Source organism: Nelumbo lutea, chromosome 3, assembly GCF_056320005.1.
Source record: "Nelumbo lutea isolate HS-2025 chromosome 3, American lotus-T2T, whole genome shotgun sequence".
Classification (NCBI taxonomy): Eukaryota; Viridiplantae; Streptophyta; class Magnoliopsida; order Proteales; family Nelumbonaceae; genus Nelumbo; species Nelumbo lutea.
This window is the reverse complement of record NC_142686.1, coordinates 62,311,127-62,335,785: the sequence shown is the minus strand read 5'-3', so window position 1 is coordinate 62,335,785 and position 24,659 is coordinate 62,311,127. Positions and strand designations below refer to the sequence as shown.

At 37.6% G+C, this 24,659-nt stretch overlaps 1 protein-coding gene across 1 annotated transcript; it reads right to left on the bottom strand.

The window, feature by feature from the left end:
• Positions 1 to 9,241: 9,241 nt before the first annotated feature.
• On the bottom strand, positions 9,242 to 24,396 carry LOC148865287 (nucleobase-ascorbate transporter 3-like). Its single transcript, XM_088976375.1, has 9 exons — positions 24,324 to 24,396; positions 23,409 to 23,472; positions 20,585 to 20,681; positions 20,380 to 20,460; positions 20,161 to 20,169; positions 12,872 to 12,944; positions 11,889 to 12,041; positions 11,728 to 11,805; positions 9,242 to 10,186 (listed from the first exon to the last, which is right to left on the bottom strand). The coding sequence occupies exons 1-9, from the start codon at positions 24,394 to 24,396 to the stop codon at positions 10,128 to 10,130; spliced, it is 687 nt and encodes a 228-aa protein (XP_088832501.1). The 3' UTR covers positions 9,242 to 10,127.
• Positions 24,397 to 24,659: the final 263 nt, after the last annotated feature.

Genomic DNA, 24,659 nt, shown 5'->3' with positions numbered 1-24,659 from the left:
TATAAGTTTTTCCTACATCTCAGTATTCATTTAATTAAAAATCATTTAATTTCTTGTAGGTTTAAAATAAATACATTACATAGTCCATCATTTAGATTATGGCTTGCATGTTTTAGCTAGCTATTTGACCATTCTCTTTTCAGTTGATATTGTCATTTCTTTAGTTTATTTCTTTTAATGGTTTGAATGGTGTTCCTCTGTTATTATTCAAGTGTGTGTTAATTTTAAGGCCTAAAATTATTAAATTTTACTTAGAATATTGGTGAAGTAGAGGCTGATTCAACTAGGCATGTGTGGGGTGCCTAACACCGCTCCACAACGTATCTTGGTCCCTGGACTCAAAGAATCTCCATTCCTATTAGGCAATGAGTCGTCAAGAAAAAAAAATATTTTTATTGAAAAATCTTAGACTTTCCTAAATTCCCAATTTCTAAAAAATTATGTGGTGACTCCATTGCCTCCCTCTAGTTCGGGTAACCACAATATTAATATGAACTAAGGGGCAATTCAGTAGAACAAATCCATGACACATGAAATAAATTTTCTTTCATTCATAACAAAGATATGTGCAATACATTAGTTGGAGTTGAGGGCATACCCACTATCTAATAGCTCTCAGTTGCACTCAGGCCCATTCTCGTATAAGCCATTGTCTCATGTTGTCAACATGTTTCTTAAACACCTTCTACGTTAGTGGATTTTTTCAATGGGTCTGTCTCATTCTTTGTTGACACTACCTTTAGAATCTCTATGTCTTCACACAGTATGATCTCTTAGTTGATATGCTACTTGCACTTGGTGTGTTTTGATTTCAAGTATGCTCTAAGCTCTTTAGCTTGATCAATACTTATGTTATTACATAACAAAGGGATGGGAGATGCTATGGGGGTGATAACTTCAAGCTCTTAAACAAATTTCTTCATCCAAACAACTTCCTTAGCATCTTCACTTGTGGCAATGTATTATGCCTCTATTACAGAATCCACTATTGACCCTTGCACTACTCTTCTAACTAACAATTCTTCAGCCTATAAGAAAGATGAATGCAGATGAAGACTTTCTATCATTTGGGTCAAACTAGGAATCAATATCAGAATATCCAACTAATTGTAGTGAACCTCCTTTAAAGACTAGACAATAGTCTTTTATTTTTTGAAAGAATTTTAGTATGTTCTTTACAACAATCCAATGATTGGATCCTAAATTCGATTGATATTTGCTCACTACACTTATTGTTTGAACTATGCTAGGTCGAGTGTACAACATTGCATACATAAGGCTCCCTACGACTAAGGCATAAGGTATTTTTCTCATGTTCTTTATTTATTCCGGTGTCTTGGGTGACATACCGTTGGATAAAGTGACCTTGTGTCAAAAAGGCACAAACCCCTTCTCGGAGTCTTGTACGTTGAACATCTTAATGATCTTATCAATGTAAGTGGCCCATGAAAGTCTAATGATCCACTTCACTCTATATCTATAGAGACAAATTTCTAATATATATGAAGCATTTTCAAGATCTTTCATGGAGAATGGTTGTGACAGCCACACCTCCACTACTGACAACATTCCTATATGATTCTTAGTGAGTAGAATGCAATCTATACAGTGTCTCTCACTATTTTCTTGTAAATAGCAAACTCATCCAGATTTTGCTCAAAATCAAATTATTTAATTGTTGAATTAAATTGGATGTTTCAACTTCTAGAAACTTGCTTTAGTTCATATTTTGGTCACCATGTGTTTTAGACCCTTAGCAATAAATCTTTCAAGTTGTTTCATGTAGATCTCTAATAAGATCCACATTCAGAAATATAGTTTTGACATCCATTTACCAAATTCCATAGTCTGTGCAACAATAGTTAGCAATATCCTAATTGGCTTAAGCATAGTCATTAGTGAAAAAGGTTTCCTCAATTGACTCTTTTTTTAATGTATTATTTCACAACCAATCATTCCTTGTATATCTCAACTTTACCATCAAGGTCTTTTTTCCTGAAGATCCATTCATAACCTACTGTGTTAACCCCGCGGGGGGGGGGAGTGACGTAGTCCAAACTACGTTAATTGCCATTGAGTCTATTTTAGCCCACATCGTATTAACCCACTTCACAAAATCTGTCTAACATTGCTTCAATGCATGTCAAAGGATCTATCTCACTATCCTTAGCTTCCAAGATGTATGTTTCTTAATCATAGCCATTTCGGATGATAGTTCTAAATACTCGGGTAGATATTCTAGGTAGTGTAGGATCCATGATAACCTAGTGCTATTGGGGTGCTCCCATTATAATAACCATATCCTCTTCTCAAGAACTACTTGTTGAGGTTGATCATTGGGGATATAATCCTCTTCCACAAAGCGGGTATTTTGATTGATGGACACCCTTTGTTCACTAGGGTCATAAAATAGGTAACCCATGGGATCCTTCGGGTAACCAAAGAATAGGCACTTGCAAGTTTTGGATTCCATTTTATTAGCACTTATCTTCTTGACATGTATTAGACAACTCCAAATTTTCAAGTGTCTCATAATTGTCCTTTTGCCAATTCAAAGCTTACATGAGTGTTTGAAATTGATTTGGTTAGAACCTAGTTTAACAAGTATAGTGTAGTTTCAAGTGCATGTCCCCTTAAAAAAATGGGTAACTTAAAGTGTATAAGGAGAGACTTCACCATGAGTAGGTGGTGATGACAATTGTTGATATCATAATCAAGTCTAGTGAGGACAACTGGTAATGACAAATAGAAGTGACCAATATGCTGGTCTCCACAACTAGTGAATTGAAATTACCTTCAAAAAGCTTTTTATTTATGGAGTTCAGATATTGTGGACAGTTCCTCTTCTAGTTCCTAATCTGTTTGTAGAAATGTCATTCATCTGATGATTTATCCTTTTTCTACCTTTTGGACTTGGTGTCTTTCTTCTTGTGAGGTTTCTTTATCTGCTTCCTCATTTTCTTTTCATTTTTCTTCCCTACTTATGCAAGTAGGGCAACAAGCTTATCCTTCTTAATTAGCTTTCCATCTCTTTGCAACATATTGCAAAGTTTATTCAATGTGACAGTCATCTTGTTCATGAAAAAATGATTAAAGGAAGTTGGAAGAAATTTATGATGGAATTACTCAACGTCATCATCTAAGGTGTTGCCAAGAACCTCCAATTCCTATCATCTTCATGACATGGTCATGAACCGGTTGACTCTCAATCATTCATGTAGTCATCAACATTTTGAGGACCTTTTGTCTAACAGGACAATTATGCTCTTCATATATGGACTTCAATCTTTCCCAAATTTTGTTATAGGTAGAGACATTCTCATATTGTTTTTTGATGAAACTGTTTTAAGAAGCAAAAATATAATATTTGGTAAGAGAATTCTTGTCCTGTGAATCATTTTATTCTGCCTTTTGTGAAGGATACTTATTATCCATTTATCTAATAGATATCCTCTTTGTCCTCTATCAAACCTTTCCAGACCTTTCCAACAGTAAGTGCAATCTCATCAAGTTAGTGACCTCATTGTTGAATATGACATCAAGTATGTGACACAAAAAGCAATTAAGGGGTATGCCATTTTAAACAATTTAGCTAATAAACCTACTATGAAGTATGAAGCAATCCCTATAAATTTCTTAGAAGAGGCCATTCTAGAGATACAAATTGGAAGCAAATAGAAGGCATATTTAAACGGAGTTTCAAATCAAAATGAATATGGAGTAGGAATGATCATTATGGACCCTCAAGGCACCCACTTTCCTCTAGTGGGTGTCTCTAACACCAATAATACATGTGAATGAGAAGCACGCTTAAGAGTAGTCCAAATGGCACTTAATTGAAGCATTGATAAGTTACAAACATACAAGGACATTTTGCTAATCATCAATCAAGCCAAGGGTGACTGGGAAGTATAGAATGAATGACTAACATTGTATATTTGCATTGTAATTGTCTTAGGGACACTACAAGAAAAATGACTTTTAGCGGCAAAAATTGCTGCTAAAAAGTTTATCGGCAAAAATTGCCGCTAAAAAGTTTACCGGCAGTTGCCAAACTATTGCTAAACTAGGTGTCGCTAAAGGGTAGGCCTTGCTGCCGCTATAAGTCTATAGTGGCAGCCATGATTTTTTTCTAGCTAAATCTCTACTTTGTTTTAACCACAACTACCCGGAAATTGTTACTAATAACCTATAATTTAATTGTAATTGGCTACAAATCTCATTTATTAAATAAGCTTGTAATTTTATTCATCCAAATTAAAATTCAATACAAAATAATTTGTTTCTTTTCTTTACAACCTTTGGAACTTTAGTCTTACAAGAAAGAAAAAAGAAAGAAAACTTATTTTGATTATAGTACACTCTAGTCTTCGAACTCTCTTCCTCTTCTTGTCTTCTCTTATACATAGTAAGTAGACAATGCTTCATATCGTCACTGTCTTCTTGGTTGTCTTGATGGATGACTTAGTAAAGTTGTTCTTATGGACTTACTGTGTGTTAGGAACCTGCCTGGCCAACCTCTTGAATTCTTGGAAAAAGAGAGAGAGAGAGAGAGAAAGTTTAATGCTGAAAGAACCAATGTCTTATTCCTTTTCCACTCTACTACTTATATAGTTTTACAATCTTGATTGTCTTTCTGTTACAGTTGTTGCAAGTAGATGGTTAGTTGTGCTGACATGGCCTCCTCTTGTAAAACTGATTAACTGTTTTCTGTTGGTTTGTTCCAGAAGTCTTAACAATCCCCCCTTCCTTTAGAGCGACCTTGCCTTGAAGGTCTAATGTATGAAAATTTGATTGAAGATCTAAGTAAGATTCCCAGGTTGCATCCTCTTCCGGGAGGTTAGACCAAACAATTAATGCCTCTGGTATGACTCTACCACCTCGGTGCACCCATCTGAAATCAATGATGTGGGCTGGCTCAGTCTGCACTTGTCCTTCTGAAAATGTGGGAAGGGTCGCACTTGTAGTGACTCCTGGCTTCGGCCCCTTCTTTAGTAAGGAGATATGGAATATAGGGTGCAGTTCTGATGTTGCTGGAAGGTTCAGTTTGTAGGCCACTGATCCTATTCTCTCTAGGATTTTAAATGGACCAAAATAGCACCGGCTGAGTTTGTTCCACTATCGACTTGCAACTGAAATCGGTCTGAAAGGTGGTAATTTGAGAAACACCCAATCACCTACTTCATATTGGACATTCTTGTGGTGTTTATCATAGGTGTGCTTCATCCATTGCTATGCCTATAAGAGATGATGTCTCACTTCTCTTAGCACCACATCTTGTTGCGTTAGTTGTTCTTCAACGACTGCTACTGTGGTGGTTCCTTTTTCATAAGGAAGTAGAGGGGGAGGGTCCCGACCATCTCTGAAGGGTGTCATCCCCGTGGTGCTATGGAAAGTAGTGTTGTACCACCATTCGGCCCAATGGACCCACTTCACCCATTGTCTTAGTTGATCTCTCGCAAAGCATCTCAGATATGTTTCGAGACTCTTATTAACCACCTTTGTCTCTCCATCAAATTGGGGGTGGTAGCTAGTTGACTTGAACAGTTTAACCCCATGTAGGCGAAAAAGCTCAGCCCAGAAATGGCTCATAAAGATAGGGCCCCTATCTGATACAATTGAGCTGGGAAGCCCGTGTAGGTGCACAATTTCCCAGAGAAACAATTCAGCAACTGTGGCTGTTGTAAGTGGGTGTGATAGAGGTAGGAAATGACTATATTTCATCAATCTATCCACTACCACAAGGATAACTATTTTGCTGACAAAAATGGGAAATCCCATGATGAAATCCATTAATATATCATCCCAGACTTGGGTTGGTATTGGGAGTGGTTGCAAGAGACTTGCTGGTGTTGTAGTGGCCGAGTTGTTTTATTGGCATACTGCACACCCGACTATGAAGTTCTGGATAGATGTACGCATGCCTTTCCAATGGAATTGTGTGGCGATGCGCTTTTGTGTTCGTAGGATGCCGGAGTGGCCACCTGTGGGTGAGGTGTGGAATAATTCCAGGAGCTTCCTAAGGTGAGCAGAAGCTGGCGGAATTTCCAGGCGTCCTTTGAAGAAGAGTAGATCATTCTTAATGGTGTACCCGGGGTGCAGTGAGGGATTTGCCAATACTTGGGCCTTCAATTGCTGTAACTCCTTATGGAATTGGGCTTCTTTTCGCAGTAGATCCAGGAGTGGAGAAGTTGGAGAAGATACTAGTAACTGAAATGACTGTGGGTGCTGTGAGAGGGCGTCTGCCACCCGGTTAGCAACCCTTGCTTTGTATTCAATTCTGTAGTCGTACCCCAGTAGCTTGGGTATCCAGCATTGTTGTTTTGGGGATAGAACTGATTGATCCAATAAGAACTTCAGACTTTGATGGTTGGTCTGAATTGTGAACCATCTACCGATCAAGTAGGATCGCCAACATTGGGCTGCTAAGACTATTGCTATTAATTCTCGCTCATAAACCGAATTGGTCCACTTTTGTGAAGTCAAGGCCATGCTGAAAAAGCTAGTGGTCACCTCTCTTGCATGAGAACAACCACAACGCCTTGACCGGAGGCATCACACTCAATGATGAAGTCTTTTGTGAAATCGGGCAGTGCTAATGTTGGAGGGCTAGCAACTGCCTGTCTCAATTTCTCAAAAGCTTGTTGGGCCTAGGTTGACCAGTTAAAAGTGTCTTGTTTTAGCAATTGGGTCAATGGGGTAGCTATTAGGCCGTAGTTTTTGATGACGCGGTGGTAGTACTCGGACAGGCCCAAGAAGGCTCTCAATTCTTTCACACATTTGGATTACGGCCAGCCCATTATACTGGAGATTTTATCTGGGTCAGCTGCTACAGTCCCCTTCTCTACAACATGTCCCAAGTAGTGAACTTGGTTTTGTCCAAAGGAGCACTTGGACTCTTTAGCGAACAGCTGGTGGGCCTCAAGTGTTGCAGGGGTGACCTATAGATGATTTAGATGTTCCTCCCAATTGGGGCTATAGACCAATATGTCATCAAAGAAAACAAGGATGAACTTACGTAAATATGACCGGAATATATCATTCGTTAATGCTTGAAATGTGGCTGGAGCATTGGTCAGCCCAAATGGCATGACCAGGAACTCATAGTGGCCATCATGTGTCCTGAAAGCCGTTTTGTGAAAATCCTCCCTATGCACCCTTATTTGATGATACCCAGCTCGTAAATCCAGTTTTGAGAATATGGTGGCTTGATGGAGTTCATCAAACAGCTCATCAATGATTGGTATCGAGAATCGGTCTTTAATGGTGATGCTGTTAAGGGCTCTGTAATCAATACAAAACCGACACGTCCCATCCTTTTTCTTGACTAATAGTACCAATGAAGAGAATGGGTTGTGACTGGGCTATATTATCCCTTGCTGAAGCATATCTTGAACTTGCTTCTCGATTTCAGATTTTTGAAAGTAAGGGTATCGGTAGGGTCTTACATTGGTCGGGGCTGATCCCAGCATGAAGGGGATGCAGTGGTGATGCTCCCGGCGTGGTGGCAGTCCTTGGGGTTCCTTGAACACGTTGCCATAGTGCTGAGGAGTTGTTGTAGGCGGCTTTGGAAGTCTCTAGGCCCATCTGGGCTGGTCCAATTTGAGTCCATGTGCATGAATATGGGCTGATCTGGATCTCCTCTTTGCTTTGTTAGTGTTGCAAGACTGATGGGCCTTGGACCCTTGTATGTTTGCCCTTGTAGATGGACTGTAGAGTTCCCTGATGTGAAGTCCACGGTGAGACAGACCTAGTCACAGACCATGGGTCCTAACTGTCTTAACCATTGAATGCCTAGCACCATGTCCGCTTCACTGAGATGGAGAGGATATAGGTCCACCGCAAACTGATGACCCTGAACCTTTAGTGGTAGGTCCGTGCAAATGCTATTGCAGGATAGGCTATTACCGTTGGCCACATGAACCGTAAAGGCTGTTTTTGGTTGAACCAAAAGTCCCATTTTATCCACCAAGACTTTAGTTATGAAATTAAGGGAGCTGCCACTGTCTATGAGGATTGACACTTGGCGCCCTAGGATTAGCCTTGCAACTCTCATTGTTTAAGGGGACGCAAGTCCTGTAAGGGCTTGTAGAAATATTTCAGGCATGCCATTGGATTGTATTTCCCACCCTGAGTTAGATTCTCCGCAACCGGTGATGTCGTCTTCCTCTTTGGCATCTGTTTGTAGGAGAAATGCTTGTTGTTTCTTGCAGCGATGGCCCGACCCAAATTTCTCTTTGCAGTTGTAACAGAGACCTTTGTCTCTGCAGGCTTGCATCTCTGCCCAAGTCAGCCATTTGAAAGGAACCAGTGGGCCTGGGCCCAGTACTCCTTCCTCCTTGTTTGGTGTTGTCGTCCTTTCTTGCTCCTGGACCCCATGGTTGTTGCACCTTTCTTGCTTGACTGAACTTGTCCTCGTACAGTCTTGCTAGTGTTGCCGCATTGATGACCGAAGTGGGCTGCATCGCTTTCACTTCTAGTTGCAGTTCTTTTAGGCCGCCGACGAAGCTTCCCACCAATGCCTTCTCCATCCACCCTTGGACTCTCACGGCCAACCTTTCGAACTCCATCTGATATTCCTTTACTGATCCCACCTGCCACAGCTTTGCCAAATTTACATCAAGATCTTCGAACCAAGGCGATCCAAAACAAACAGTCATGGTGTCCATGAAGTCTGCCCAGGTTTGCCGAGGGTGCCCCCTTCGATACCATTGAAACCAAAGGATAGCTTCCCCTTCAAGATGCACAGAAGCTAGAGCTACCCTATCTTGCCCTGGTGTTTCATGGTAATCGAAATACCTTTCGGCTCTAAGAATCCAGGGAGTTGGGTCGCCGTCTGAGAAGATGGGGAAGTCGATTTTGGCTATTCTTGTTGTCGCCCCTACTATGTGTTTGTTTTCATTGTTGTGCTCTTCTTGGCTTCCTCTATCAATGTTCATTGCCCCTACTCCAGTCGAAGGAGGAGAGCGGTGAAACCTTCCTTCATTTCTTTGAGATCTGAAGACGTTCGATTGATCTCTACCTCCATCTGATCCACTCGGGTGTCTACTGACGTGTTTTTAGTGTTGGTCATGCTGGCTCTGATACCAAATTGTTAGGAACCTACCTAACTCAGGGCTCTTCGAGGGGCCAACCTCCTGAATTCTTGGAAAAAGAGAGAGAGAGAGAGAGAGAGAGAGAGAGAGAGAGAGAGTTTAATGCTGAAAGAATCAATGTCTTATTCCTTTTCAGCTCTACTACTTGTACAGTTTTACAATCTTGATTGTCTTTTTGTTACAGTTGTTGCAAGTGGATGGTTAGTTGTGCTGACGTGGCCTCCTCTTGTAAAACTGATTAACTGCTTTCTGTTGGTCTGTTCCAGCAGTCTTAACACTGTGTTCTTCAAATTGCTCTCTCATGTCTTCTTCTATTTCTTTTTGTATTTTCTGTTCATCAAAATAGTGACCAGCTTTAGATGCTTTCTGCTCTTCTTCAAAGACTCTCATGTCTTCTTCAAGCTCATATGCCCCTTGGAAATTGATATCTAGATGTCTGCAAACCTGGGCAAAGACACACCCAGTCATAAAAGCATCACAGCCACTTGCTCAGATCTAAGTTGTCACAGAAACGTTCTCATCTTTTACATTGCTCTGCAAGGGTAACTCAATTACAGGATGATCAACAATTAGCACATTATTAGCTAATCCATCTGGTGTCACTGGTTTTGGAGATGTTTCTACATCTAGCTGCTTGGACACTGCAACTGTTGCATCTTTATTTGTTTTCTCAGCACAATCACTTGTGTCCTGTTCTAAAACATCAGGAACTGGAGAGATCGGTGCCTTTCTCAAACTGTGTTTTGTCTTTTCATTCTCAACTCTACACAATCAGAGACTTCTAGTATAGAGTTAGAAACCTTTCTTAAATTACGTTTAACCTTCTCGAGTTCATTTTATGGATGTTCCTGCACTGAATCTACTGGGTGGCTTGTAACTTTCCTCAAATTGCATTTAGGTTTCTCAAATTCAGAGGTAGAATTGATTGAACCATTGTCAACGTTTGCTGAACTAAACCTTCGTATGCGCTTTGGCTTTCCTAGTTCTGTTTCTGCAGCTTGAATGTTCCCTTGCTTTGCCTGAGACTTTGAATCAGTGACCACCTTTGGTTGTGGTAGTGGTATCCAGAAACGAGAGGAGTCTTGCTGCTCCTGCAAATCTCACTGTGAGCTTAGCTATGCAGAAGAATTGGTTGCACAGAATAAAGAGATGAAACAAAAGCTGCTTTAAGACAAATTTGAGATGGAATTATTGTGTAGACTCAGAACTAATTTAGAAGTTAGCCAAACATCATATTTCATAAATTCTAGCCTTTAAAACAGAAATTCTAAGCATCTAGAAGTTAGCCAAACCTATCAATGCTTGACTGATGAAAACAGAAATTAGACAGAAGCAAAATAAGACTAGTGAACAAGCAAAGTAAAATGTACCATTCAAAATTTCACCTGTTATGGGCAGAAATCAAATGACTCTCCAATGTTAGTAGTGGTTTCTAGAAAAGAAAGAATCTCAGGGCAATGTACTAATAGATCAAATTGATGCAGTTTCCATACCAAAGATTAATAACTAGTTGTTATCTAGGTAGCTGTAATTTGAAAATATAGTGTTTAAGGATGGCTTGTTGAGTTAAATTGAGTTTTCAGAATTGCAATTTGAGAAAATAAGATTCAAGATTACATTGCAGAAAAAGAAAATATGTTCTGGTAAAAATAAGAAAATAAGATGAGTTCTGACAGCATTTTTTAAGAAATTAAGAAAAAAATAATGAGGGTTAAGAAGAGGGATTATCTTGCTGGAATATATAAGAATTTTACTTAGAAATATAACATAAGGCATTGAGCCTCCAGTGTGTGTTCGGTATGCATTCTGACATATCAAGATTACTCTTAAAGTTCTGTATGCTAAACATCTGTAGCATTCAAGTTTGATATAAATACTGAACAAAAATTTTATAGGCCAGCATGGCATCTAGCGTGTTATCAAGCAGCGTTCTGACTAACATGGTCACGGTTGGAGCTGACGTGAATATTGAATTCCATATGTCATTGAACTGCAAGCATGTACCCAAAGGGAACAGATTAGATGGATTACTTTCAGATACCCAATTTATACAGATGCTAAAGGTCTAGCAATGCCAATTTATGTGGTTGATGAGGATTGGAATTTACAAAACAAAAAAAGCACTTCAAATCCCAATTTAAATAAATGCCCTTTTGATTGTTGCAATCTAAAAAATTGCACCTTTTCCCTGATGAAAATCAGGGTGGCGTCTTGGAGCATCACAATGTTTCAAAATGATGCAAATCTGGCTATGGAACAAACATCTGATGATTATATTACTCACCCATCCACCACTTGTTTTAACTGGTCCATGGCCTGCCGAAAAAGAGTATTCAATAAAATACCGAGGAATGGAAATTCCCAGGAACAGAGAGAGGCCCAATATGTAGAGGTTTCTCATTGAATTATTGTTTGTAAACTGAATAAAGGATATCCCAATAGCAGTTGCAAGAGAAAAAAATGCAAGTTCATATAATAGAATGAGGATCAGAACTATGATATTGATGGAAGTGACTATTCTTCATCTATAGAATACCAAAAAGATTTTTTTTCAATTATATATTATTATTTTCACAAATGGCAATATTGCTGCTTAACATACAAATTGTCTGATTTTGGGCTGTAAACTCACCAATTAGTCCAAATAGAACACAATATATGGCAGCAAATATAGGGAAAGGTATCAATGCAAAGAAAGCTCCAAATTTCCCTGATAAAGAAAAATGAAGTATACTTTAATCAAAAGGTTCGAAAATATCTAACTGTTCTAATTTCTTGGAAGTCAGAACAAACCAAGTATAGAGAAGAAGATCATGAAAGCAGTTGATATCTGCACCACTCTTCGGCTTCCCACATGGGTCAGTCCAAGAAGGCCAACATTTTCACTGCAAGTGAAATTAATTCTATCAGTGGAAGTCGATGATTTAAAGTTTACATTATCTGTTGCTGATTCCATTAGAGAAGGCAAAAAAATCTAAGAATATTGCTCTCTTTATCCCTTTTAAATGGTCAAGTAGAGAGCTAGGAAGGACACTAGTAATTAGTTATCTTTCTCTTAGGGTCTATGTGTTTATTGAGAAAGGGATGAGAAAAGGAAATATTCCCGAATGATTCTCCCTTTCTTGTGTTTGTTTGTTGGTAAATAGTGTTTTGGGATGAGAAACAAGAGGGATGTGGGATCCCAAAATGAAGTGAACGGGATCGCACCAAAACAGTGCGACCCCTGTGGGAAAAGAAAAAGCTAAGAAAATTGCTCGGGCTTTGTCAGAGAAAGAAGTCGACAATCTCCTCTCCCTTCGAAGTAGCAATCCAATGGCCATATCTCCAGTAGCTTCTCCGGCCATCTCTCTGAAAAGTAACACAAGATCCATGAATATCTCTCTCTAGCGGTCCTGTTCTAGCCTTTTTTGTTGTTTTTCGGTCCATGGTTCTTTCTTCCCCAACCCCATGTTTTTCCCCTCAGTGGCTGGAAGCTCAGCCATTTTCTTCACTGTCTCCGGCAAAGGTTTTGCCGAAATAAAATCACACTCTCCACGAGCATGCATCCATGTCTAGATCTAACATTTTAACCCCATTTGCATAGATCACTGAAACTTTGAATACAATAGGTTTTCTTTATGTCGTTACTCACTCTTTTTCTCTCTCATTTTTTGTAAGAAGTGAAGTGTTGAAGAATGAAATTGGTTTCACTGATTTACTTTTTTTTTTTTAGTTTCAGCCTTGAGGAGAGATTTACAAAGAATCCAAGTTTCTCCCTCTCATCCGGTTTAGGATACAGAAGGAGCCAGTTTTCCTCCTAGGTGAAGAAGCTTCTACTTCTGCTCCAGCTCTGGACAACGCTATTTCTATCTGAAGTAAGAAAACTTTGATGATTGAAGTTTTTCTCTTTTCAATTTTCTTTCGCAAAACAAAATTCATCAATCCATTTGAATGTTTTGATAACATGAGCGGCATTTGTTGTCTTGAATAAAGTGTTCATGAGTCATGATTAATCATCTTAACCATGGGGTTATTCTGGGAAGCATCATGAGTCATGATGCTCAGTCCTTTAATTGTTTCTTTGACTTTATCTTGGCGGTTGTTGATGGACTTATGTCCCCTTGTTCTGATCATTGGCATCCAAATGTAAATAATTTGATGATTAATATTTTCCGATCTAAAGAAGCTTGTATTCAGAGACGTGCACCAGTAGCTTTTGTACAGAATTATAGTGATTTATCTTGGTACAGTGGTCTCTATGATTGACTATGAACCCAAATGTAAATCATTCTCTCCATGATCTTTACATGTTTGCTGTTTACATGATACAAGGATTTGATTAATGCAAATCAAACCGATGTGTACTGCACAAATTTTTTCTGGTGTTTTTTCTTTTAATTTTTCCAGGAGTAGACCTCCGGGTGGATTTGTTAAGCTCAATTTTTCTAGAAACAGAAGCCGCTTCTCTTCAATTTGGTGGGAGATTGATCTTTCTTCTGAGTATGTTGAGGAGGATAATAAGGTTATACAGGTTGTACCTAGGTGTGCCAATAAGGCTACTGACTTCTTAGCTAAGTATGGTTTAAATGTCTACAGGGCCTAGACAAAAAGTCCTTTCCTGCAAACAAAGATAGGGAAGTTTTGGAAAGCCGGTATATGCAGGGGTTAAGTAAGAAAGAAAACTAGCGTAAAACATGATTCCTTTGGCTGTTTGTTGGACATAGTGCATCTCAGAGGATGTGTTGGCAAGGAAACTAGTGAGAAGGTTGTAGTCATGGCTGTCTATTCATAAAAGTTTCAGAGGGTAGAGAATTTTCCTCTTGTAAAGTGCTTTCTGTAAATAGGAATGCATACTGCCATATAGATCCTATTGTACCTTCCCAATATTTGGTGCCTTAGTATACAGGGGTCTTTGTAACTGCGTCTTTTGGTTAATAGAATTCAATATTTTACACTTACAACAAAAAAAGGTACAAAAGGGGATCCAACTGTAGTGGAAGTAATGATTTGCTAATTTGGTCATTTAGAAAAGTCTTTAAATGAAAAGGAAATTTGGTTGGGTCTCCAAAATGGCCAAATGTCTTTTAACTTACTTCCCCTTGTTCATGTGGTCAGTTTTATCAGAAAATCCCTGCTTTCAAAATAAGCATTTTCAGTGGACTAGGATACAAGACTTGTGTGGACTAGGAAAGTGAACGTGTATCCCTTATTTGATGGATGAATTTGTCCATAACCCTTCAATGTAGTAGAGGCAATAAAGTTGTATAAAAAAGGAATAATTAATCTGATTAGACTAACTTTCTCCATCTTTATCTAGTTATCATCAAATGGAAGTTATTTCTTTTTTCTCTATAAGGGTAGAAAAATGTTCAAGGTCGGATGATATGGTTTTTGGTGTTTTCTAATGAAGTATAATGAAAATAAATGGACTCATTATAATAAGAGCAGATATATGATTTCCTTCTTATGTAGTTAGTATTTGCACTTATACAGTGAATGTCACATTTTTGAAATATGAAACTTGAACCATTTATTTTACATTTGACTGAGAGACCACCTGAGTTTTATATATGGGAATGAGCATTTCTTATGTCATTAACTCATTATCTTGCAAACAAAAACAAAAACAGTTTCTTGGACCCTGGAAACATTTATTTTACAGTTTCTTATGTCATTAACTCATTATCTTGCAAACAAACATACAAACTCATGATCTTGCAAACATTTATTTTACAGTTTGTTGGACACTACAAACAAAAACAGGGCAGTTTGTTGGACCCTGCAAACAAAAACAGCCCCTGCCCAAAATGAAACAAAAACAATTCATCCACTAATAAGGGAATTAAACAAACAATGCCACAAAAGTTTACAAGGTAATAAAGAAAACTAATTGCATTTGGTTAATTTGGAAGAGTATGCTGATTTCAGATTTCAGTAGTCGATCAGGTTGGCAAGCCTGGGAACATAGGTTTGAGTGTGAGGATGGTTAATTTGTGCGAAAAAACGCCAAAGGTTAGGACAGTACCCGGTCCATATCCCTGAAGACCACTCAATCTGTGGTGGTGGCATAGACTATTGTATATTTTGATTTCTAAACCCAAATCAGATTTTTGTTTAGGGAAAAGGAAATAATAACTCGATCTGACTAAAGAAATGAAATATTAACTCGACCTGACCGATGCCTAACTAGTTACAAATTCATGTGTGCATCAGTGATGACCTAATAAGGAAGAATAAGGGTTGAAGCTAAGAAAAGCAAAGAGCATAAAAATATTTGGGAAAATGGTCTGGAGGGTTGAATCCTACAAGTAACTCAGATGAATTACCAAGTCCAACTCCAACTGTCAGCAGTCATTCATTCAAGACTATTCCAATTGGACAAGAGCCCACCACCAGTTGACCCACTGAATTAAAACAATGCCACATGAATGGCAGATAATTGAACCCCACCCCACTTCTTGTTGTACATGCAAATGTAGGTAGGGATCATTAGTTCTTTACTTTCATATAATCTTTCTTAGGTTGAAAGCAATCAATCTGCTTAAAAAATGCAACTATTGTTTGTTATTCAGTAATGAAGGGAAGAAGGGTAAAAAAAAGTAAAGGGGAAAGGACATGACTAAATGAGATCCAACCAAGGGAAAGGGAAGAGAATAATAGAACCATATAATGGAGTGGCCAAACCCATTACCCTTCAATCACTGCCTTGGCAACAACAATCATATTAGTAAATTTTGAATGACTATGAAGGACATCCCTAGTATTTTATGGTAACTGAATTCTAGTGCATTTGTGGAATTCATTGATTATCAGTTCTCAATGAGATTAGCTATCAAAAATTCTGAAATGAGACTCTCATTCTTTATCATGTATATGAGTGTGTATGCCTCATTATGATGATTTAGCTATCAAAAAAGAAAAAAAAAATGTAATGTGTGCTTTCATGTAGCTTTGATTAGTAACAGTGAAAGAAGTAAACTTATTCATGGTTAATGGTTGCTCTTTTTTTTTTCATTGACTACTTTTCCAACATGTAAATTATATAGGTATTCTAGAATGAATTCCCCAATTTATTTATTTGTTTATTTATTTTCTATAAATAGATGGAGCAAAATTTGCTTTATGCAATTGTTGGGGCTGCAACTGCTACAGTTGCAGTTACATTTTCAATGTTGCATGAATATGTGGATTATATTGATAGGGAACCATTCGTGAACCGGGATTTTGAACAAAGGGATTTATTGGATAGATTATATGGACAAAAAGAAATAGATTGTCTTAACCAATTGAAAATGGGGAAAGCAACCTTTGCAAGGCTATGCAAGATTATTCATGAGACAGGAAGACTACATGATACAATGAGGTGTACAATAGAAGAACAAGTGGCACGCTTCTTACACATATTGGCACACAACGTTAGGAATAGAACAATGGGCTTTTATTTCAGTCGGTCTGGTGAGACTATGTTCTGTCATCTCAACAACGTATTGAATGCTTTGTTGAGCTTGGAGGATAAGTACTTGATTCAACTAAGTGGTACTGAAACACCTCTAGAAATTAGAAACCGTCATGATTTTTGGCTATATTTCAAAGTAATTAAGTGATAGTCTTCTTTATGAGATATACACCCCTAAAAATGAATAATGAAAAACTTAAATCTACTGACAGGATTGTGTTGGGGCAATCGATGGCTCACACCTCCTTGTGAAAGTCCCTTATACTGATGTTGCTAGTTTTCGATGTCATAAATCTTATTCCACACAAAACATCCTTGCTACATGCACTTTCAAGTTGCGGTTCACATATGTATTACCTGGTTGGGAGGGTGCCGCATTGGACTCTCACATGCTTAACAATGCTCTGAGGAGAGAACATAAATTAGAGGTCCCTCAAGGTAATAATAAACTCTCACAAAAGACATTTTTATTTAATAAGTATGTACACATTTTCTAACTTTTTATATTTTAAATAGGTAAATATTATTTTGTAGATGCAAGATTTTCATTAAGGACTAGGTTCATTATACCATATCGAAGCACATGATACCATCTAAAAGAATGGGGTGCACATCAACCTGACTTAAAAGGTAATGTTGCTGAGATACCAAGATTGGAAAGCATTTCTTCAATACCCCAAAGATGTAGCATGTCGTTGAACGGATCTTTGGAGTATTGAATAAACGCTTTCCAATCTTGGTACCTCAGCAACATTACCCTTTTAAGTCATAGGTGAAGATTGTGTCTGCATGTTGCATCTTACACAACCATATCGTGGGTGTGGATCCGTATGATTTCATCATGCGTTAATATAATCAAGAAGCAGTTGATACTGAGGATGATGCAGGAATTGATGATTTAAATGATGATAGAACAAATAATACACAAATCTCCCAACTATCTCAACGAGCTAGTAGAAATGAACAATCAAGGGAAGGAATTTGTCTCAGAGAAGAAATAGCTACCCAAATGTGGTCTGATTATGTCCTGTATCGATCTAGGGCTCGACATTAATTTCTTCTTGTTGTTTAATTCTTTCTTTCTAATATAACTTTTGTTGTATATCTTTTTTTCTGTGTGTGCTCACTTCTTTAACTAATTATGATGTTTGACTTTATTAATTGCCTATTGCTATTTATACAAAAATACCTTGTATTAATTGGTGTTATGGATATATATTATTGATTTGCATTATTCATTTGATTGGCATGAAATAGAAATGAACTCTTATATCTCTCAGCCTGAAACAAGAATGGAAAAACAAATATGAATTGGACACAGGACATGGATAATTTACTCATTGACACACTTGCTGAGCAGGTCAACCTTGGAAACAATGTTGACAAAAATTTCAAATCACCGGCTTACACTACAGCGGCACGTGTTATTAGCACTAACTTTTCAGTTGAATGTACTCAAGGACACATACGAAATAGGCTAAAAACAATCAAGCAAATTCTGCAATATTAAAAAACCTTTTGAATCAAAGTGGCTTCGCGTGGAATGATTCAACCAAGATAAAATAGATTAACAACACTTACTTTAAACAGCACTTACTTTAAACACTTGGTTTACAAATTATATGAAAGATGACTTATTAGTACAGAATGTGACTTATTATGGAACTCCCATGGTAAATGAACAGGCACATCCAAAGGCAAAGTAGTTTAGACGAAAAAGCATTCCAAACTATGACCAATTGGCATTGGTATGTGGAAATGATCAAGTGACTAGAAATGGTGCCTTTACAACCAAGGAACTAAATAAGCAAGATGTAATTTCTGCAATTGCCACTAGTGCAACACCGAATGTTGAGCATGTGTTTGATGACAATGATGAGGTTGAGAATTTTGGAGATCCTAACCTTCAAGCAAGGCCGGTGGAGGCAAGTAGTTTTACAAAAGGAAAAGTTTAGGAAAACAGAAGTCATATGCTTCAATTATTGTTGAACAAGTGCAAGACATTGCTACACATCTCGGGAAACTTGCATATGCAGTTGAGAGAGGGTTTGGTTTATTTAGCAAGGAAAAGGTATATGTCGATGTTACGAGCCTAAAAGGATGTTTAGTGGCATTTTTTATGAAAGCATATGATTTCTTAACTAAGTCTGAAAGTCGAGTTATGACATTTTACGGAGTGGAACCACATTTGAGGAATGCGTGGTTTCAAATGAAGTTAGGGCCTCCATATTGAAGGGATGGTTAAAAGACTTAAACTATTATAACTCATATTTATTAACAAACTAGATATTAATTATATATGACAAAAACTTGTTTTGATGGTTGAGCCTTTGCATCCATTTTGTATATTTTTTGGGGATGCATTAGCAATTTGATTGTTGTCCCTTTTTTTTGCGATGGTCAATCTACTTGTATTAGGTGGAATGAATGGTTATATTTTACCACAATGGATTTATTGGTATATTGATGATTATGACTACACGGAATGAATAGGTTGAACTATTGACACTGATGAACTAATTACAAGTTAAAGACAGATTCAAATGATTTATTGATGTATGTATGACTTTTTGAATGAAATAGGTTATTGAATGCAACTTCTTTGATGTACCAACAGGTTCAAATAATAGAGCAATTTTAGTTCCTAGTAGTTTCTTCTATGAATGCATGCACAGGTTTTTTATGGATGAGTACATTGAGTAGACCTATGAACAAATTCTATGATGAATGAGTAGGTCCAAATAATGAAGCATTTCTTATTCTTTTTAAGTAAAATTTTTGAATGAGCAAGTTTAATAACACTATCATGCCACATGGCAAGTTCAATCGTATGTGTCATATATTTGGGGGTGCAAGTTGTCATAAAAGTAAATTACATGCATTTTTATAGTTTAGCATGATTTTTCTCCTATAAATTTTCTTGCAAAACAAACACTAGAAAGTGGATTTTCTCACAAAATTTCTCAACAAACAAACACATTATAACTAACTAAGAAAATAATTTTTCCTCTTCTCATCCCAACCTTTCTCAGTCCAATTTTCTCAGCAATCAAACAAACCCTTAGGAAATGAAAGAAAAATATTCACTCACATGCCTATAAAAAACTAGGGAAAAAAACTAAATTCCTTTTTGCTTGGTTGAAACAGTTACAAAGTAATAATACAATCTCAATGTGCTCCACTTTTATCAGTTCCGGATTACTATTTGCCAGAGAAGAAATAAGGCTTGTGTAAGGAGAAGCATGTTATTTTCTATTTATCTGAACAAAGCCTTCTAAAATTAGTGCATACATTATTATTTGATTATTTACTAAGAAACATGAAGGTTCAGATGTCTGATTCATGAGTACACATGGGGTTTCTCTTCCATTTTCAGACAAGAATTAACTCATCAAACAAATATCATGTGTCTAAAATGTTCTTCATTTGATCTCATAAGAAAATATTATCTTTGTTATCCAAAATGCTAGTATCTAGACTACCAGCCAAGTCTTCATCAGACCCAGGACATGCCATCCTTAAATAATTTCCTTGTGAATACATGCATACTGAATGCCTGCCTACCAACAGTCTTGTACAGATGGGTGTGCTCCAGCCATTAGTTCTGTTTAAACAATTTTAAATCCATACAGTGTGCACCTATAAAAAGAATGAAAAGGCCAGTTCAAAAACTACTATAGGTCTCATGCAAGACAAGCTCTGATGTTTGTCTGACACTTGAATTGTGAATTCCTTCTCAGATATGACACATAACAACAAACCCTCACTTTTGGGAACAAATAAAAAGAAAATAAATATTCAAAGAGGAAAACTAAAAAAATCAAAGAATCTCTTTATCCAGCAACAAACCTGCAGACCAATGCTTTGACTTAGTACGTGTTCAAGAGTAGAACCCACAAGCTGTGAAGCTGCAAAATATGTTCCAGTTGACTGCATTTGAGATTATAAGGTGAGTATAAAAGTTTTTTACACAACATATATTCTTAATCTAAAATTAGCTAAAAATGATAATTGAGTACTGAGAATAAGCCTCAGGAATAAAAACAGAGCTTACCTCAGATGATGAAACAAAAGCTGCTCCCATCATGCCAAAGACATGGCTTGCTCGAAAAATGGGTGCACCCCACTGAAAAGGATATGGAATTCTAATCCTGTAATCAAGGAAACAAAAGTAACAGCCTAAAATTAAAAGCTAACTCCTCTAATAGGTAAAACAGAGAATCTGCTATTAAATAGTTTCTAGAAGAGAATGTTCATAAAAATATATGACAAATCTACTAAGATGCATTACTTGTTGGCAGATGACCAGTAGAATTAGCATTGGCAGACCAATGCTAGTAAGCAATGCAGAAGCAGACTGTTCATTTCTCTCTTTTAATAACAGATAACTTTATGAACAGAGAATAAATATAGTTATAATGTCATATAGATAAAAGGGTCAAGGTTCCCAAGGACAAAGGAGATGCTATGCAAACCAAATGAAGATGGAAACCTTGAGAATTCAATACGTTAATACACACACATATAATGGCAAAGAGAAGTCCTACTAAGATTTGAATAAATTAGGAAGAAACATGATTAAAAGATAAAATTTAAGCTATGAGATATCACTAATAGAGTGCAGGAAAAATTGCCAGAGAAAATACAAGTGATAGTTCCCCATTTTATAATTGATAGAGAGTGCACTAAGGTTTGGCAAACCCGTTTTTGATTTATTATGAAACAGACAAAAAAAAACTGGGTTGGAGTGTTGGACATTTGTCCAAGTAGCTACCCGAACAAAAAAATTTGACTTTTGAAGGGGCCATATTTTTCCAAACTTCCCTGTGAGCTACTTCCACCTAGTTGACCATTACAAAACAAATGAACTGAAAATGAGCCTGACTGTGCCAACCCCAGATTCTGGATTCTTCCTCCTGAGGATTAAACATAGCTAGCCTTCCAACAAGGCAAAAAATTGGGTCATCTAATCCAGTTCCCAATCATTGAAATTAAATACCAACAGAATGTCGGATTCCACACTATTCTGCCCGTCTAGGCTGTAAGACTCCACTACTGGGGCCTCTTGTTGCTAGTCATCAAAAATAGAATGGGAAACAAATCCTTAATGGGGAGATCAGCAAACTAGGTTTCATTCCAAAAGATAAAATTGTCACCCTTTCCTACCTTAAATCTGATGCCTCTCTATAATTGAGGGAGGCAGTTGCAAATGCCTTTCCATGAACACTGAGGAGGTTTGAGGAACCCCCACAGTCCACTCGTTTCTGCTCAAGCTGTACTTTTCCACAATGAGTTTCCACCACAAACTGTCAGGTTCAGAACCAATACACCAAAACCAGTGACCCAGCAAGGCAATATTGAAGAGTTTCACACTTCTAATACCCAGACATAGGACACCATCTTCTAAGGGTCAGCAATCCTTGCACCCCAGTTCCTCAGCTAACTCCTCTGTATTAAACACTTGGTCAATGGGAAGCATCTCACTCTTGACTAAGCTGACTTTCAAACCTAATACCACCTCAAACCAGTATAAGAGAAACAAAGCAATTACGTAATACATTTCCTTATTTATTTATTACTCTACATCTTTGGCTGCAAATTCTGGTTGATCTACCAGTGGATTTGGGGATAGAACATGTGGACAATCAAGAGAGTTTCTCCATTCAGTGGATATTTCAGATTTGACACATGAGGGATGCATAAAAAAATAATGAAAAAAATGATAAATAAATGTCAACAGACGTTGCTTATTTGGAATCAGGTCCTAATCCTCTTTTCATGGGTTTGATTTAATGGAGATTCAACGCACTTAATAGCTTGTATATACAACACATACCATACTTTGAACCCTTATTTAAAACAAAACCGCTTCACATGATATTGATGTTGCAAAGTATCAAAATGATTCAGCCGATATTGACTACAACATGTCAACATTTTTGTTCTATGCCTCTATCAATGAGCATCTGAACACAATTTCATATTAAGATTTAATCTTAGACATTATTCCAAAATCTTATTCATGGCAAGTTGAGCTCTAAAGTTTGTGTTATCAAAGTACTTTTAGATCATGTTTGGTTTGACAAAAAAGTACCACAAGTTCTGAGGGAAAATTGCCAACAAATTATGTGAAATTCGTTCTGAAATTTCCCTCAACTTTCTATTTCTAACTTATTCATCTATCAAACTAAGCACACCTTCAATATTTACATAGATTTTCACAACATATCCACGCATACACCTTTAATCTTTTTCAAAGCGATGCCTTGATTTTCACGCATATCTCTTTGCTTGTTTGAAATAAGAAACTGTTTGCAATGGCTAATGACTAGATTACCTAACTTCCTAATGGGAAAGGAATTGAAGACCATCATCACAGAACAAGCAAATGAAAACCTTACAAACGTTGCCTTGTACCCAACCCTCTGCCTTCATATGTTGTATGGATGGTTGAGAGGTGATTAAGGTAGCCTTAGTCGGAATTCACATCGCTTACGTCTGATGTTGCCGGTTGGTGCTGTTCGGTGGAGGGCAAAAACAGAACGGTTAGGGCAAATCCATAACACACACAAAAGAGTGAGAGGGAGAGAGAAAGCTCAGTTCACCCCTTGATAAAGACATCGTTGGTTAGGTATCCTAGTGGAGAGAGAGAGAAAGATACTATTTCCTGTTGACACAGACATCGTTGGTTAGGTGTCTCGGTGGTGGGAAGGGAGGGAGAGAGAGGTGTTGTCCAGTGGTGAGAATCCATATCGCTAACGTCTGATATTTCCGGTTGGTGTTGTCCGGTGGAGGAAAAAACAGAACGGTTAGGGCAAATCCATAACACACACAGAAGAGTGAGAGGGAGAGAGAAAAAGAGAGAAAGCGCAGTTCACCTATTGATGCAGACATCGTTGGTTAAGTGTCCTAGTGGAGAGAGAGAGAAAGATAGTGCAGTTCCTGTTGACGCAGACACTGTTGATTAGGCGTCTCAGTGGTGGGAAGGGGGAGAGAGAGAGAGAGAGGTGTTGTCTGGTGGTGAGAAGGTTGAGATAAAGAGAGGGAGGAGACACAAAGAGGGCGGGAAGAGAAGAAATGTGCTATGGGAGGAAAGGAGGCTCTAATTCGTCTTTCGTGCCTCTTCAACTTCAGCAACTGGCACTAATGTTTTTAGCAACGGTTTTAAACGATTGCAGCTAGAGTGACTTATTCTTGTAGTCGCCATTTTGCCCCTTTTAAAACTGCCGCTATTTATCAATTTTCCAATAGTGGGAATTAATAAAAGTTAAAATATATCTCCTTCAATTTCTACCTAGGGTTACAACCAATTTATGGATGCTTTAGTTTCCCTTAGATTAACAACATCTTACCTCCTAAATATGGCAATAGAGTCAATTGATCCAAGTTAGGATAGTGAACCTTCTAAAGATGAATGGTCTAACGGAAAGCTTTGGTTCTATGACATCAAACATTCCTAGAGGGAGCAGATCTTAAGGTAAGAAGAGGCATAACTAGGCTAGCATGCAATTTATCATATCAAGAGGGGTATTGTATCAAAAGTCTCCAAGTTTTTCCTAATTGAAATGTTTAGATGCAAAAGAAGCACAAAGGAAGATAGAAGAGGTACATGGTGGTATATGTGACCTTCACATGAACGAGCATAAGTTGGGCCAACGAGTTGCTCTGAATGAAATTTTATTCGATGGCGATGGATGAAGATTGTTGCCAACATGTTCAGAAGTGCCATTCTTGCCAAGTATTTGATCAAAAGATCAATGCACCCTCATCAAAGTTGTATGGTTTCACTATACCTTGGTCTTTGTCAATATGGGGAATAAACATGGTTGGTCCACTATAACCAACAAAAAATGGGTTCAAGTTCATCCTAGTTTTCATTGATTATTTTACTAACTAGGTAGGAGCCATTTCCATGGCTTGCCCAACAATGACCAAAATTGTTCAATTCATTAAGAACAATGTGATCTCAAGGTATGGGGCACATTGTGAGATTATCTCGGGTAATGGAAGAAATTTCATTGTAAAAGAAGCCACAAGTCTTTGCAAGCAATTCAAGATTAAACAGTTATACTCATCCCCTTATTGACCAGAAATAAATAGAGCTATAAAGGCTATAAATAAGAACATTG

Bases quoted from the DNA above. Each gene is read 5' to 3' on its own strand.
- LOC148865287 (XM_088976375.1), bottom strand. From the start codon at position 24,396: ATGAACTTGAACCCATTTTTTGTTGGTTATAGTGGACCAACCATGTTT. The intron at 23,473-24,323 runs GTATAGTGAAAC...CTGCGTCAACAG, and splicing joins CCATATTGACAAAGACCAAG to GAACTGCACTATCTTTCTCT. The intron at 20,461-20,584 runs GTAAGCTCTGTT...TCTCAAATGCAG, and splicing joins CTTTTGTTTCATCATCTGAG to TCAACTGGAACATATTTTGC.